The 15,077-nt window shown below is 45.5% G+C and overlaps 1 protein-coding gene across 1 annotated transcript in view; it reads left to right on the forward strand.

The window, feature by feature from the left end:
• LOC146175095 (venom metalloproteinase BumaMPs1-like) overlaps positions 1–15,077 on the forward strand; it is a 192,608-nt gene that overhangs the window by 73,876 nt on the left and 103,655 nt on the right. The window contains exon 5 of the mRNA XM_084584531.1: positions 9,199–9,359. Within this exon, the coding sequence (XP_084440657.1) occupies positions 9,199–9,359 (161 nt within the window). The remainder of the gene's footprint in view (positions 1–9,198; positions 9,360–15,077) is intronic.

Below are 15,077 nucleotides of genomic sequence, written 5' to 3' on the forward strand. Positions count from 1 at the left end.
TAATCAATCCAACCATCCATCCACTTTAGCATGATAGGCAAAACAACATTTCAGTCGCTTTCGCCTACCGTGATTGCGGAGTGGGTTGCTGCTGCCGGAAATAGAACAGCACCATGGCGACTACTAGTTGCGTCGCCGTGGCATGTGCCGAAAGGCACAGAAAGATAAGTTTAATATTCTTGCACAAATTTCTTGGCAACGAAGGTCGTCATGAACAGCTGGTTGTCGGGGTAAAGTTCCAGGCCGGATACCGACGCCAGCTCATCGGATATACGGCAAACACTAAGCCATGGCTATGATAGAGATTTTTCACTTTTACGTCAGAGCTTTATAGCTGCTCAAAAGCCAGCATATCGTAATGCGCAGGCCTATTTCTTTGTTGGAGTGTGCACGGATGGGCTTACTTCTTCAAACATGTTTTTGTTACACTTTGATAATTGTACCTGTGCGTTGTGAGCTGCTGCGCGAGTGACCAGTGTTGAACTCCTTCGTGGTTATGCAGCATGAGTAGCCTTTAACGCGCTCACCTCAAATTATTGTAATCTATTCTGTGATGAAGACTACCACTGGGCGTTGACAGGCGCTGATTTGCTCAATTGGAGATGCATTTTTTTATATAGAGAGCAGTTTTAGCTGTATTCAAAGTGGCTCATTATGAATGGGGGTTCGGCGTTGCCGAGCGACATATCGGCTCATGATTCAGACTATCTGAGCAGCGGTTTACGTACTTCATCGTACTGAATGGCACGTGGTGGCAGTTTGAATTCACGTGGCCATGGTGGTCGGAACTGAACAGGGTAACCCTAGCTACGGAACCACACCGACCGCGGCAGCTTGTAATTGTAATGCAAGCTAGAAGCGTGAATGCCCGAGATGAAATCGTGAAATTAACGCCGACATTCGCGCACGAATAGAGCAGATACAACAGGCGTTCGGCGTGGCCATTTCAACGAATAACGCACAGATAAACAAATCCATGCGTTGCCAAGGCGCAATGTCTTTGCTAATGTTGCCAAGCTTACCTAACAACCGCTAGAAGCTGGAGAGGTGCTATGTGCTTACCAACAACGTTCATATGCCGCTTGGTGAGAAGAATCATCAGAGAGCGCAATAATATGTTTCGAGCGCAATACTTCGTACATAGTTTGCGCGCGCTGTTTGCGGGCGAGAAAAATCACCGTCTACTTACCAGACTGAAAGTAGTTGTAAACACCAAAAGTTTTGAAATTATCGATGCGTTCTGCAGTTGATTTGCCGGGCGAGAACAGCAAATAGATAAGAACGTTGATTAATTCCCTGTCGGGCAGCAACGCTTCGTTTGTGCGCCTTGAACCTCCACTCCATCTGGTACGGCGTGCGGCACCGAGCACTGCATGTCGCTTACGTGGAGGTCTTTACTTTCATTCCCTGAGCGCTGCAGCACACGAAATTCTCAGACAGCCTTGTGTACATGAACTCGGGAGAATACGAGTCGAGCCGATTACTCTAGAGAAATAGCGAGTTCTGAATGGAACACGCGTGGCTTGTGTCTTGCTCTCTTCCTCTGCTTTTCCCGTTCTCTAAAAGGCGACCCCACTACACTTTTTTCGTATTAATGTAAACCCCTGAGAAAATAGTTCTTTCGGATAATAATATTTTAGGCACCGGCACTTCCGAAAATGCGCTCTTGACAAGCTTGGCTACAGTGCCCCTCCCGTGCTTTTTGCCTAGCGTGAGTTCGCAGACTACAGCGCCACCTGGACTGCCTTGTTTGTTTCTAAACATGAAGGAGGTCTATACATACCTTTATATTGTCACACAGTGGTGATAATGGTATTAGAGTTAAACGAGGAGACGGAAGTTGAGATTAAATGAACTCTTTAGTGGGCTGACTTACGCCCGTAAAATACCTAAGGAATCAATGGCGCCGATAGCAAAACGTGTGTTCGAGGGTGATCGATCTAAGAATGTAAGTTGCATTCGGAAATTCTCAGTTTAAAAACGGCGCAGAAATATTGAGATAAACCAGTAAATGAATACTGAAAACGCCTGGAATAATACAGAAGTGGCGCTTGCCTGAAACCTTCTAGACTTTTCTCCGTACACCTCACGTTACAAAAAAATAAAGCCGTGTTTTGCGACAGCAAACATGAACAATCAAAGAGGACAAGATCATTGTGTTCCTGACCATCACAGTAATAAGGCCGCAATATGACGGCTATTGAAAATAAAAAATAAAGATTTCAAATGTTAGCCGCATTCCTCTTAAATATCATCGCCAAAACGAAACAGTAGAAGGTAAACGTAAACATTATATTTCAAAACACTTAGTGCTTTTAGCGCGCCTATTAAATATTCAGGCGCCAACATGCATCCTTCCGGACACGCCCTGTGCCGCTGCGATGTTTTCATGCCGGCAGATATGACATCGTAGTCCACTTCCCCGATGCGCCGGAGGACTTTGTACGGCCCGAAGTACTGACGTAAGAGCTTTTCATTCAATCCACGACGGCGAATCGGCATCCAAGCCGAAGTGTGCTCTCTCGGGTTGTACTCAGCCTCGCGTCGTCGTCGGGAGTCGATTTGTGGCGGACCTTCATTATACAGCCGGGCGTGTCATCGGGCCTCCGTGCACGGTGAAGGTAGGCGACTACGTCGACGCTCCCCTCTTCTGTCACGTGCGGTAGCATCGCGTCGAGCATTGTCATGAACTCCCTGTCATATACAAGTTGAAACGGTGTCATCCCTAATGCGTTCTGAGCGACGGTTTCACAGGTATGGCAGAGGATCGCCATACCTCCTATATTCGGCGTCCACGTACATGGGAAGCATCTTAACCATAGTTTTGTCAGACGCTCTGTGAGTCCGTTGATTTGCGGATTATACGCTGTTTTTCTCCGGTGGCTTGGATGATTATACTCTAGGATGGTTGAGCCCGCTCCACCGTAACCTGCCCGTGATAAGCAGTTCTGTCGAGCCGCGCCACAAGAAAATTTGTTCGGCAAAACCTTGGCAACTTTTTTGCGGTAAAGTTAGGAAGGGATTTCACCTCGGCATAGTGAGTGAGGTAGGCTCTCGTCACAATGATCCAGTTGTTACTTGCAGATGAATTTGTGAAGGGGCCGACTAGGTCCATCCCAATTAGTTCACAGAGCATGGTCGAGGGCGGTATCGGGTTCAGTAGCTCAGCTGGTCTGATCGGCGGCGTCTTGCTTGCCTAGCACTCACGGCATGCTTTCGCGCAGTGCGCTACGCTGGCAGGCCAATGCGGCCAGTAGTAGTTTTCTTGGATTCGCTACCACATGCGTGCATAACCGATATTCCCTAATGTAGGATCATCGTGCGAGCATGAAGAATTTTCTGCCCGAGGCTTTTAGGCACAAGTATCTGTGCGGTTAAACTAGGAGCGAAGTCCATCTTCAGGAGGACGTATTTGCTCAAGGCGAATAACGACCACTGCCGCCTGAACACCACAGGAGACGAAGCGGGCTTGCCCTGCAGGTAATCGGCTAGGCCTTTAAACTTAGGGTCTGATCGCTGCCATTGTAGGATTCTGCTGACGCTGACGCTTACCGGTCTTAATAAGGCGTAAAAAGAAAAAGACTCCTCCTTTCGGGGGACCGTCGACAGAAGCTCGGAATAAGTAGTCTGCGTCAGAAGCCTTGTGGCCAGACTTGGAACTGCAGAAATCTCAAATTCTTGAAGACGTAGGCTTGATCAGGCCACTGGGGCTTTCAAATTTGCCAGCTAGCAGAACCTACGGTGATCGTTTGCCACCTTCAATAGTTCATTGTTTAAGGCTGGAACTGTGCAGTGGCCCAGATGACCGCGACGCACTCCTCAGCTGTCGAGTAATTGGCTTCGGTTTTTACGAAGGGTCCTGCTAGCGGGCACGACATGTTTCTGCTGTCCGGCACTCTTCTAAGTGAGAACGGCGCCTGGGCCCAAACTGCTGGCATCAGTGTGAATTTCAGTCTCGGCGTTTTTATTCACGTGGTCTAGGAGATGAAGGGGCTGTGGGCTACTATCATGTTCGTCAAATACTTCTGCTTGTGGCATATTCCATTTAAAGCTACGTCAGCCTTTGTAAGCTGGGTCAGCGGTTCAGCAATGTGCGAGAAACTCTATACAAATCGCCGATAGTAGGGAAACAGTCCAAAATATCGGCGTACGGCTTTCTTGCAACCATACTGTGAAAACCGGGCCATCGCAGCCATTTTGCGCGAATCTGGATGAACTCCTTATTACCTTACGCTATTACTCTGGAAAGGAGCACCTCGTAGGAGAAATCGCATTTATTTAGTTTTAGCAATATCCTGATGGGCTGATTGCTTCCAGCACTGTCCGAAGCCTTTTCACATTGTTTTTAAAGCTTCCGGAGAAGACAACGATGCAGTCTAAGAATAGCAAATTGGATACTTCGTTTTCTAACACAAGTGTTTTCCGTTACAAGCTGCAAAATCGCTGGTGCAGACCTTAGGCAGCATCGCATTACGCAATCTTCCACCTACCAAGAAACACACCAAATGAAAAGCTGCTACAGATGGGCCTAAACAACACATTCGAAGAACTAACGGAGGCCCAGCTAAGTGCGCCAATAGTCAGGCTCCAAAAGTCACCGGCCGCAAGCTCCTAGAGAGATTGGGACACGACGTATAAGGGATCGTAGATAGAACAGCCACCATTCCAGACGAGGTCCGTCAAACACTGGATGTCAGCTCCCTGCCGAGAAACATGGATCCCAAACTCCACGCCGCTAGAAGGCAGGCCAGGGCAGACTATGTGCAGCAGAACCTAGCCACAATGGAAAATACAGTATACACAGACGCGGCCCTATACCCATGGGACCGCAGGACCAGAAAGTTCAGAGCCGTGGCAGCAGTGGTAGAGCACATGGGGGAACCAATCAGCAGTGCGACGTTAAGAAACTGTACGGTAACGGAGGGGGAGGAGGCTGCCGTAGCTCTAGCGGCGGCCGAAGGTTACCGCAGGAACAAGTCTCTGATAATCCTAACAGACTCCAAAGCAGCATGCAGGAACTACACACGGGGCAAAATAAGCAAGGAAGCGCTGAGCATCCTCCTCGAAGCAAGGCTTCCAAATAAGACCTTAAGACGACTCCAAAGCAGCATGCAGGAACTACACACGGGGCAAAATAAGCAAGGAAGCGCTGAGCATCCTCCTCGAAGCAAGGCTTCCAAATAAGACCTTAAGACACATGATTTTCTGGATACCGGCACACACCGGGATAGAGGGTAACTCGAGGATAGACAGCCTAGTTCGCGAGATCACGAACCGAGCAGAGCAGTCAGAAGCTCTGGAGGACCCCATAACGGTGGAATCAACGTATATAGAAATACTATCACAGGGGACGGAGATTCAAATACCCACCACCCCACACATCATTAACACAGCTCGAGGCGGTCTGCTGGCGGAGACTGCAAGCAGGGACTTTCCACAATCTATACATACTACACAAGATGTTCCCTACACAATACAGGAACACATGTCCGTGCTGCGGGGCAACCCCCACACTATACCACATCACATGGGAATGCGAACGACACAGAGCCTTCCACAAACTAAATAACCCGAGTGCGGAGCAATGAGAGGGTCTGCTGACCAGCAGCGATCTCACGGCCCAAAGGGAACTGGTGTGGCACGCTTGCGAAGCAGCAAGGCTCCGCCTGGAATAAGAGCGCAGACCTTGTGAAGAGGGCGAAGATATGAAGACATCCGCCCGCCGCTAAAACCAGAAATTTTTAAAGCAATAAATGTTTTCTCTCTCTCTCTCGCAACATTTTTCGTCGAATCAATTTACCACTGTCCGCTCTTTACGTCCATCGAGAATTACCTTGCATTGTAGAGCCGGTCTAGTGCGACGTTGATGCGAGGGAGAGGATAAATATCTTTCTTCGTTATGCTGTGCAAGCGACGAGAATTGACGCAGATACGAAGTGTCTCGTCTTCTTCACTGAGGAGCGCCGTTGTGATGTTGCTGGGCAGCGGTTTCATGTTGATGTCTGGGCACAGTGGTCTTCAAGGAGGTTTTTATATGCAGCGCCGGCGTAAAAGTGGCGTCGTCGTCAGTCGTTTTCAGCGACGGAGGATCTTCGTTTTCTCGTCGTGTAGAGCAACCTCACCTCCATAGGTTGCTCTCTTCACTTTCCACGGAGGAGTTAGGAGACCTTGCGCGCACACTTCTGTGTAGTTATGCTCTGCGACGCAACACGGGCGGTGTACGGCAATGGGAAATGAACCGACCGCTTGATATGAACTGAAATGAACTGACCGCTTGTACTTTGATATCATGCGGTCTTTCACCAATGCGGTGTCGTAGGGGGCAGTGTCGATTGCAAATACGCGGACACGGATTCGTAGGTACAGGCAGAAGCAAAAGGTGTGTTCAACATCAACAAAGTGGAAGCAGATTGGTTGGTTGTTCGATGTCCACCAGTTGTATTTTCTGGGGTTGGAGTGTCGTGCTTAAGCTTGGCGGGATGAGGCCAAGAGGCTGCATTCGAGAGGAGCTTGAGTGCATCAAACAGGACTTAGAGGGTGACGTCGGGGTTCAGGACAATGTAATGCGGTGGCATAGTTTACGGTCGGCGGTTTTTTAGGGGCGATTGTTGGTGTCGGTGTTGCACCAAGCATCTGCTGTACCGTCTTTGCCAAAAGTAACCAGGCTGCTCCGAAGGCTGGCGGAACAAGCGCGCGGCCGTGTGGCGGCGCTTCGCTCGCTGCGGCTTATCGGTGTTCGTCAGCTCCGAGGGTACAACAACTGACGTAACTTCGCACCCTCACTCTCGATCGTTGGATGATAAAAAATAGGCGCGTATCATGTGCCGGCTGCGATTTCACGTGTGCGAAGCATGGTTGTGCCCAGCGAGGGCGCTCAGTATAGCGACAGGGCTATTCGCTCTTCTCGGCAACTGCCTGAAGCAGAAATGTCCCGTTTCTCGCTGTATAATTATACGTGCTTGTGTTCTGTAATCCGCTGCTGAAACGCACTAGCAGAATTGCGCTTTGCTACGTGTTTGATGCGCCTGTGCATTAAAGAATGATAACGCACTTCGAAATTTTAACATGCTTCCTTCAAGGTGCCTTAAGCAGCGCCACATTAAGGGTCGCAACACCGATACAAAGATATGGGAAAGCTTGGGAACCCTTTCAAGCCACCTTATCTCTCTTTTAGACTTGCAAACTTGTGTTAGCCCCTTGGGGTGGCTGGTTAAAATAATGTGCAATGATTGATTCTAACAAATTTTTGCATTTGCTTGTAGGTACGTTTTGGTCTGAGTAAAGAACTAAAATGAAACCTTCCTCACGCTTAGCCATATTATATGCACATGATTCCTTTCTCGCTCACGGAACCCTTATTTCAGGGCGACACTGTCTGGCAAACCTAGACGAACAACAAGAGCTCACGGTGTCTGCTATCACCTGCTTTTCCGTTTTCCGCAGTTGCCGAGAAGTGCGCATAGCTCTGTCGCTATACTGAGCGCCCTCGCTGGGCAAAACCAGGCTTTGCACGCGCCTAGTTTTTCTCATCCAACAGGCGAGAGTGAGGGTGCGAATTTACGTTAGCTGTTGTACCCTCGGAGCTGACGAGCACCGATAAGCTACAGCAAGCGCAACGCCGCCACACGGCCGCGTGCTTGCTCCGCCAGCCTTCGGAGCAGTCTGGTTACTTTGGCAAAGACGGTACATCTTCGCTGATGATGTTCGTGAGTGTGGCTAATTGGGGTTTTTGATGTAATGATAGTCGCTGGCTAAGTAAGTTTTGGAAGCCTTTGCGTATACGGGCCTTCAGGCTATTTTCGCTTGTAGATGTGCCGCTTGGGACTTGTGCGTGGCGGGCAGTTTTCGGTGGTACTGCTTCATTCGGGTGTCCATCGGTGTTTCGATCTACGCTCCCATTTCAAATTCGGCCACGTTTTTCGGTGGATGTCTCAAGATGCTAGCAAAAGCAACTCGCATTAAACAATTTACTTTTTTTATTCGGTCAGGTAAGTGCTCGCGCGGCCGACGAGAAGCTTCATCTCTTCAATATAAGCAAGACTCCGTTTATTGGCGAGTTGAACCCTTGCTTGCAGGAGGTACTGTGCTTTTTTCTTTCCCGTGGGCACCAGAGAAGCTATTCAAAATCTTCGGTTGATTGTGTCGAATTTCTTTAAAGATGGGTCTTGCTTTTCAAACCAAGTTAGCGCAGGTCCCTGAATAGCGCAATACACTTGCATCAGTTTTGCTGCGTCCTGAGAGCATTGAATCTTGTGACGCGTTCGGAGAGGTCTATATGGTCATCTGCCCCTTCACTGTGTAGTCTTTGGAAGATCGGGGGTTCCTGGAAAAGCACAGAGACCAGAAGTTCTTTCTATTCGTCAGGCATCTTTGAGGGCAGTCCACGCCCAGCCGAAAAAAAGATACACCATCTGTGTCAAAAATAAAATAAAATATTCTGTATCTCAGTCGTCAGCCTCGTATAGTTATGTAGTTCTGCAGTACTTTCCTGTAGTTCTGTAGTAGGTTTTTGTTTGTCTGTATTGCTCTAGTGCTTTTCTGTTGTAACAGCAGAAAATTATCGTGTTACTAAAGACACTTCTGTTGTCGCAACATGTTTCCAATCAAACCCGTGCATAATTGTATCGTAACAACAAATGCTTGTGTAGTTCATTCCAACTGGGCGTTGACACGATTTGGCACTTCCACCAAATGCTACTTAGTGGTGGAATATGCCATTAGAGACAAATAAGGAGACAGTAATCGCGTTAAAAATATACTCATTATTGGGGTGCCTTGCGCCACCGAAATAACAAAGCTATCGACGAAGGCAGTAGCAAAACGTGCTCGGCGGTCGCTTATTCACGGTAATGCTAAATTTAAAGTCGGCGCAGAAATATTAAGATAAATTTGACAAAGAATACTGGTAAAGTTTACAATAACACCGAAGCAGATGTGCTCATCTTCAAAATTTCTATACTAAACTCTGCGCATCACACGCTAAAACAATGATAATGCCGCGTTTAGCGACAACAATCATGCGAAAATAAAGGGGGTAAGATATATCCATCCCCTATCGTTCTAGTGATGAAGCTGCATGCCGCGGGTACTGCAAACAACAAAATAAGGATTTTCAAGGTTCCTTGCAATATACATCTTGTATAGCAATAATGGTTATCGCCACAGCCTAAATCGTGCTTTTATTCTTACTCAAAATAGCGGCTATTGACGGAAGAGCTTATCAGCGATGGCCGCAAGCGCCCCAAAATGTGCCTGCGGAAGTAACTGTGGAACTATTTTTCATCGTGGACGTCCCTCACCACAGCCGTTTTTCTATACACCAAGGACTGCTGAGTTACCTGTGCGTCATGATCAACTCTGTGAGTTTCGGCCCCCGTGCCGGAATTTTTTCATTAGCTGTAGTTGTACAGTAATAATAAATCAACCTGTGCTATCGACGTTGGACAACGGCAATTAAAATATTCTACTTTATGTTCATATTAGCGTCTTACGCTGGGTTTTTCCGAGCTTTACAAAATTATCAAACGATTGTTTTAATATCCTCGAATTTCAAGCACTAACTCTCACGTAGCGCCCAGTATCAGCCTCGTTTAACGAACATGAAGATATACGCTAATCTAGAATCCACACTGTTATTCGTCTTGCTAACATTGTAACATTCAAACAACTTTAGCAGTAATAACAAGGCTTAATAGACAAGGGCAGACACAAGACAACAGGACTAAGGCTTGCCTATTCGTACTGCCTATTATTATTAGGCATTCTCACCCAAAAGCACAAACCAAAACTGTAGCAATAGCCGGCCTCTGTATGCATGCCACTTTTCTGTAGCCAAGAGCGCTAAAGCGATAAGTGCTCCCCAGCTACTTCAGCCAAACTGTGACGAATGGCGAAAAAAAGACTCAAAAACCTAAAATTAATGTGAACCCTTACCATATGGTAGCCAGTTTCTCCCTCGCGTTCGTTCTCATCTGCTTTCTTCGGTGTGCGTCACCGCTGATATCTTTAAAGCTAATGTAGAGTTGAATCGGAAAGAAATGAGGCCAAGCATATTATTCTTCTGAGTGTTCAACATTTCAACTGTTGCTCCAAGCGCTTTGCCATGTGTTACCAAATATTATTTGTCTTTAAGAATACAGGAATTGTTCGCTTTTTTACAACATATTTTAATATAGTGCGTTTGATTTTATTGTGTCCTTGAGCTATACGCCGAGCCAGCATTCTACACCGTGCTCGAGCAGATTTATGTTTTGTGCAGTTTTGTGCAGTATGTGAAGAAAACTTTAGATATTGTGAAGCAAGCGCGTAACACTAGAAATCCGAGATTCTTCACAAAAAGAAAATCAGGCCCAAAAATCTCGACAGAGCCAGCACGTTACATGCGATGAAACATGTTTCTTCCTCTAACTGGAAGCTTATTCATCTCTTGTGCTTACTCCAAGTGCCACATGCCCTCTACGCAATGCTAGGCTAACTTAAAAATAGCGCATAAAGGACATGGCGATGGCACGATACTGTCCTATCAATAGGGAAACAAAAGGAGGGTTTCTACCTAATAGATATTTATTACTGATGCTCTTAAAGCGGGCTGAAGACAAGACACAGTCCTGCACCAAGAAACATTGAATAATGCGCAGGTCGTGTTGCATTCAGTGGGAAGCTGGATGGGCGTGGCCGCGTGCTTCCCCAAGCGCTGCCACCGACAGCCAAATAGCATGCACACGACCTCAATGTGCGCATTAGGAAAGGCTGGATGCTCATCCCACTGAAGCCTTTGAGGCCGTCTATTCGTGTTTCCCTTAGCGGTAGCGCTTTTGAAAGGTACGGGCTACCCCCTACCAGATTATCCCCATGAAATAACTTTACGCACGTCTATGCCAAGGTCAACGTTTTCTAGCAGTACATATACAGGTGTGGCGTGCTTTGTTTATTTATGTCTGAACCTTTATGTAGCCAAACTTCATGGGCAATCTGTACGGTCCTTCCAGCTTTCAATTTACCATCTCCGCCAGCGCACCTCTCTGGGTTAAATAGTGCCATTTTTTTCTACCCACGTGCAATACGCCACAAATATACGGTTTATCAGCCATGCAAAAAACAATACGCCTTGGCTTTCCCAAGTACTGTTTGTAAGATGCATTTGTCTAACAAGTCATGTTCCATTGATAAATCCAGACATGTGGAGAAATGTAAGAAGCACATGGAGTTTCCGATGATGAGACTAAGAAAAAACAGCAAATAATCTGAAGTATTGAGATCCTGGATATCCGAATTTGCGTCGCTTGCGAAATATACACGCCGCTTTTTAGAGGGTCCAAATTTTCATACGACTGGGACATGCTTCAGATTTATTTTAGCCCTTAGCCTCTATCCTGTATACGGTGGACGCCATGCAATGAGTAGAATGTGTTGATTAGGTAGAATTTGAACTCGTCCTCTAAATAACAGATATAAGAAACAATATCCCACTAGAATTTTGGAAGGTTGCGTTACAGACGCAGAAATGTCATCCTGTAGCCAGCTTCACACTACAACTAACCGACAGTGAGCGCCTCCGGCGTAGATCACTTCGCCTCGACTCTCTAAAATCCGAATACAAGTAATCTTCGGCGAATTGGGCACTAATTGGGATCAGGCAGGCCGTGATCAAAATGTTAGCCTCACTAGCGAGCTGGGTCGGTGGTCAGACCAGCAGAATTACGACAGCTCTGTTTGGACCGATTTACATTTGACGCAAGAGTTCTTGCTGTGTTTCGGTGTGAAGTCGCAATATGAAGCTAAAACCTTGTAATGTAATCTATCATTTAGGTTATGTTCTTCTGTTATTTTCTACTGGGAATATGAGACACACCTCTACAAATGCAAGATACGTTTTTAAATATTTATCAGAGTTAACCAACATAATTATTAATCATGAAAATATATAAACTATTGTGCCTCGTACTTCTGTCCGATGTATCCCCATTATAGCCCCATGCCTAAATAAACCAATCGCAATTGACGTTTTTGTCGAAATAATCATTCAAAGAAGCCTGTATATCTACAATAATCAGAACATTTTCCGCAAACAAGGGGCTTATACCACAATATTACACAAGAATTGAAAATACCTGCGGCTATAGCTGCAATATAGATAGATAGCTGCAATACCGTATATAGGGAACTTTATTTTATAAAGAGTTTCATACTGAAAAGCACGACATATACCTGGGTAGTGGTTTGGTTGGTTTGTGTGGTTTAACGTCCAAAAGCGACTCAGGCTATGAGAGACGCCGTAGTGGAGGACTCCGGAAATTTCGACCATCTGGGGTTCCTTAACGTGTACTGACATCGCACAGCACACGGGCGCCTTGCTTTTCGCCTGCATCGAAAAGCTGCCACCGAAGCCGGGATTCGATCCCGCGTCCTTGGGAACAGTAGTCGAGCGCCGTAACCACTACGCCAACCCGGCGGGGTTACCTGGGTAATGTCTGTGCAGGTTGCCTATGAATGAAAGTTGACATCATATACGTAATGCACCCTGATTATAACAAGAATACGTAGCTGAAATTAAATGCTTAAATCTCTAAAGTATGAATGGAAAGAGATGTAATAAGTTTTGTTGATGTAGGCCCTCAAAGTTCCATGTGAGCCTCATGTTTGAATTTTCATAATCGACAGTACAGTTCAAGTCATTTAATATCAAATATACGCAATGTTTTTAATGATAATGTAAACCTGGTTCCAGGTACGACACAAGGGAGGGGGGGGGGGGAGGGTGCACACAGAAATACATGGCACTCTTAGACACAAATCTGCAGCAACATAGGCAAAAATGCGGTAACAGCAATTGCAATTCAGTGAGAAAGAAGTTCAAGGGCGAAAACGCGATGGCATGAGAACACTACCAGCACGAGTATGTTAGGCGAACCAAACTACAAGGTCTCTTGCTTCCTGCTGTCGAAGTTTTATAGGTAAAACATTTTGCGGGGCATGTTGTGTGTTGCTTCTGATAATTCAAGCTAAACAAGGACGACACGAAGACACGAAGACGACAGGAAATGCGCTACTTGCAAAAATTAATTGAAGGCACAAACAGCCACTTATATAGCCATTAGAGGGCGAACGAAGAAAAGGGGAGCAAAAGGTGAAAGATGCGCGCGCTATCACAAAAAAGGCGCAAAGAAGGCATCAAGAAAGAGCGATCACAAGGAAGGCACAAGAAGGGACATGGGTGATAAGCGATATTTAAAATATATCTAAACACGTGCACTTTCCTTTACATGATTAGGGGAGTTTTAGCGCAGACACACCTCCTCTTTACGATTTTGTGGGCCTCAATCAATTCGCGTGCGTCTGTGTCATTAATTTGTCCATACTTTGTCATTACTATGTCACAACGTTTTATAAGTAATTTTGTTTCTGTATAACCCGATCACTTTTTATTTTCCTTTATATTTTCTATTTCTTTCATTTTTTAATGATATGTATTTTGTTCGTGACCTGCAAGTGACGTTGCTGTTGATTCCGTGCGCCCACCCCCTTTGTAACGCTGAGAGGTGTTGAGACTAAATTAAATATTTAATCATGAGAATATGCCACAATAATAATGCATGTTTCGCCAAAGATTGCAAATAGATTTCCAACCGCGACACTAACACCGTAGCCTTTGGGCTTCAACAATGTCATCTGAAAAACCGAACCACAGTTTTATGGAATACAAAAAAATAAAAGAATTCTAAATTTGTTTACTTGTTGAAAAAAAAACGGTTGAACGCAATTACTGTGGTCCGTCTTACTCGAGTGGGGGCTAAGCCTAGTGGGGGCTAAGCCTGAAAAAAGCGCGAACTGTAAACAAGGAAGAAAAAGGACAACAAGGACCGGTACTAATCTCAACTAAGCTTTATTCGAGAAAGACGTGTGAATAAATAGGAGCAAAGCTGAATAAAAATAAAAACACAAAAAACCCTAAAAATCCAAAAGGACACGCAAGGCGACAATCTCCATCTGACACCCACTTGAACAAAAGGTATATAGATTATTTTTCAAACCCAAGTGATGCGGTTAAATGTTTGCATTCTCTATCAGTCAAGCAAACGTATGTTTGGCTGTCGCAGTTTTTACTGTTGAAACGCATGTGAAATGCTTCCATGATTGCTCGAACAGATTGTTCATGGTGTTTAAAAAGAATTGTTGTTCTCTGAAAGAGCGGTGTGCACTCTATTTTTTTGTCATTAGTTATACACGTAAGGCAATGTTCGAGCTAGTTGTTAAAAAGGTCCCTATCTAATAATGCTTTGTGTTCTCCTAATATTTTTTTGATACACCGGCCAGTCTGATCTACGTATAAGGCACCACAGGACAGCGGCAGCCGATATGCAACCCCAACGTCACATCTAACGTACGGAGCTTTGTGCTTAATAGTGCATAGGGTTTTTTTTCTTCCTGCACTTTCTACCCGCCTATGCATTTCAGAACAGATTGCGCCCAATTTCTGAGTGGCAGAAAAGACGACCGGGACGTTGTAGCGGCTTGCAACGTTTATAAGTCAGTGGGACATTTAGTGTACATACGGAATCACAGCACTTGTCCTTGTCGTTCTTTCTCCATCCTTATTTCCAGTTGGGCTTTTTTGCACCCATGAGTCTCTTCTAAGCTATTTAATCATTTTTATAATAGTAAAATTGGAAAATGAACAAAAACGGCCCACCTTTCTTGGGGTATCCAAACTAGTCACCGCGGTTAAACTCTGAGTGCTGGTATACGTTTTGATATCGTGAATCCTTGAATAAACTGGAGGGTATAGGCTCTGTATTTTACCTATAGTGCATCGCTCAAATATTTTCGTGTGGATTGCAAACTATCAGCGCATAATTTGAAATTCGGCTGATTAATGTATGAAGGAAAATTTCAGGTCTGAAGGGCTAACTATATGAAAAAAAAAATAAATATCTGGAGGTCCTCATGGCAGCCTTTTTACTAAGGAAACTGATATAGTGGAATGTGTGATTGAAAATATTATTTGCATGCCTGTACCCTCTTAATAACTTTGTTACTTTGACACGTAAATGTGGAACTCTAGAAATCCGATTTATATG

The sequence above is a fragment of the Amblyomma maculatum genome, chromosome 11, assembly GCF_055883805.1.
Source record: "Amblyomma maculatum isolate TAMU_Amacu chromosome 11, ASM5588380v1, whole genome shotgun sequence".
Taxonomy (NCBI): Eukaryota; Metazoa; Arthropoda; class Arachnida; order Ixodida; family Ixodidae; genus Amblyomma; species Amblyomma maculatum.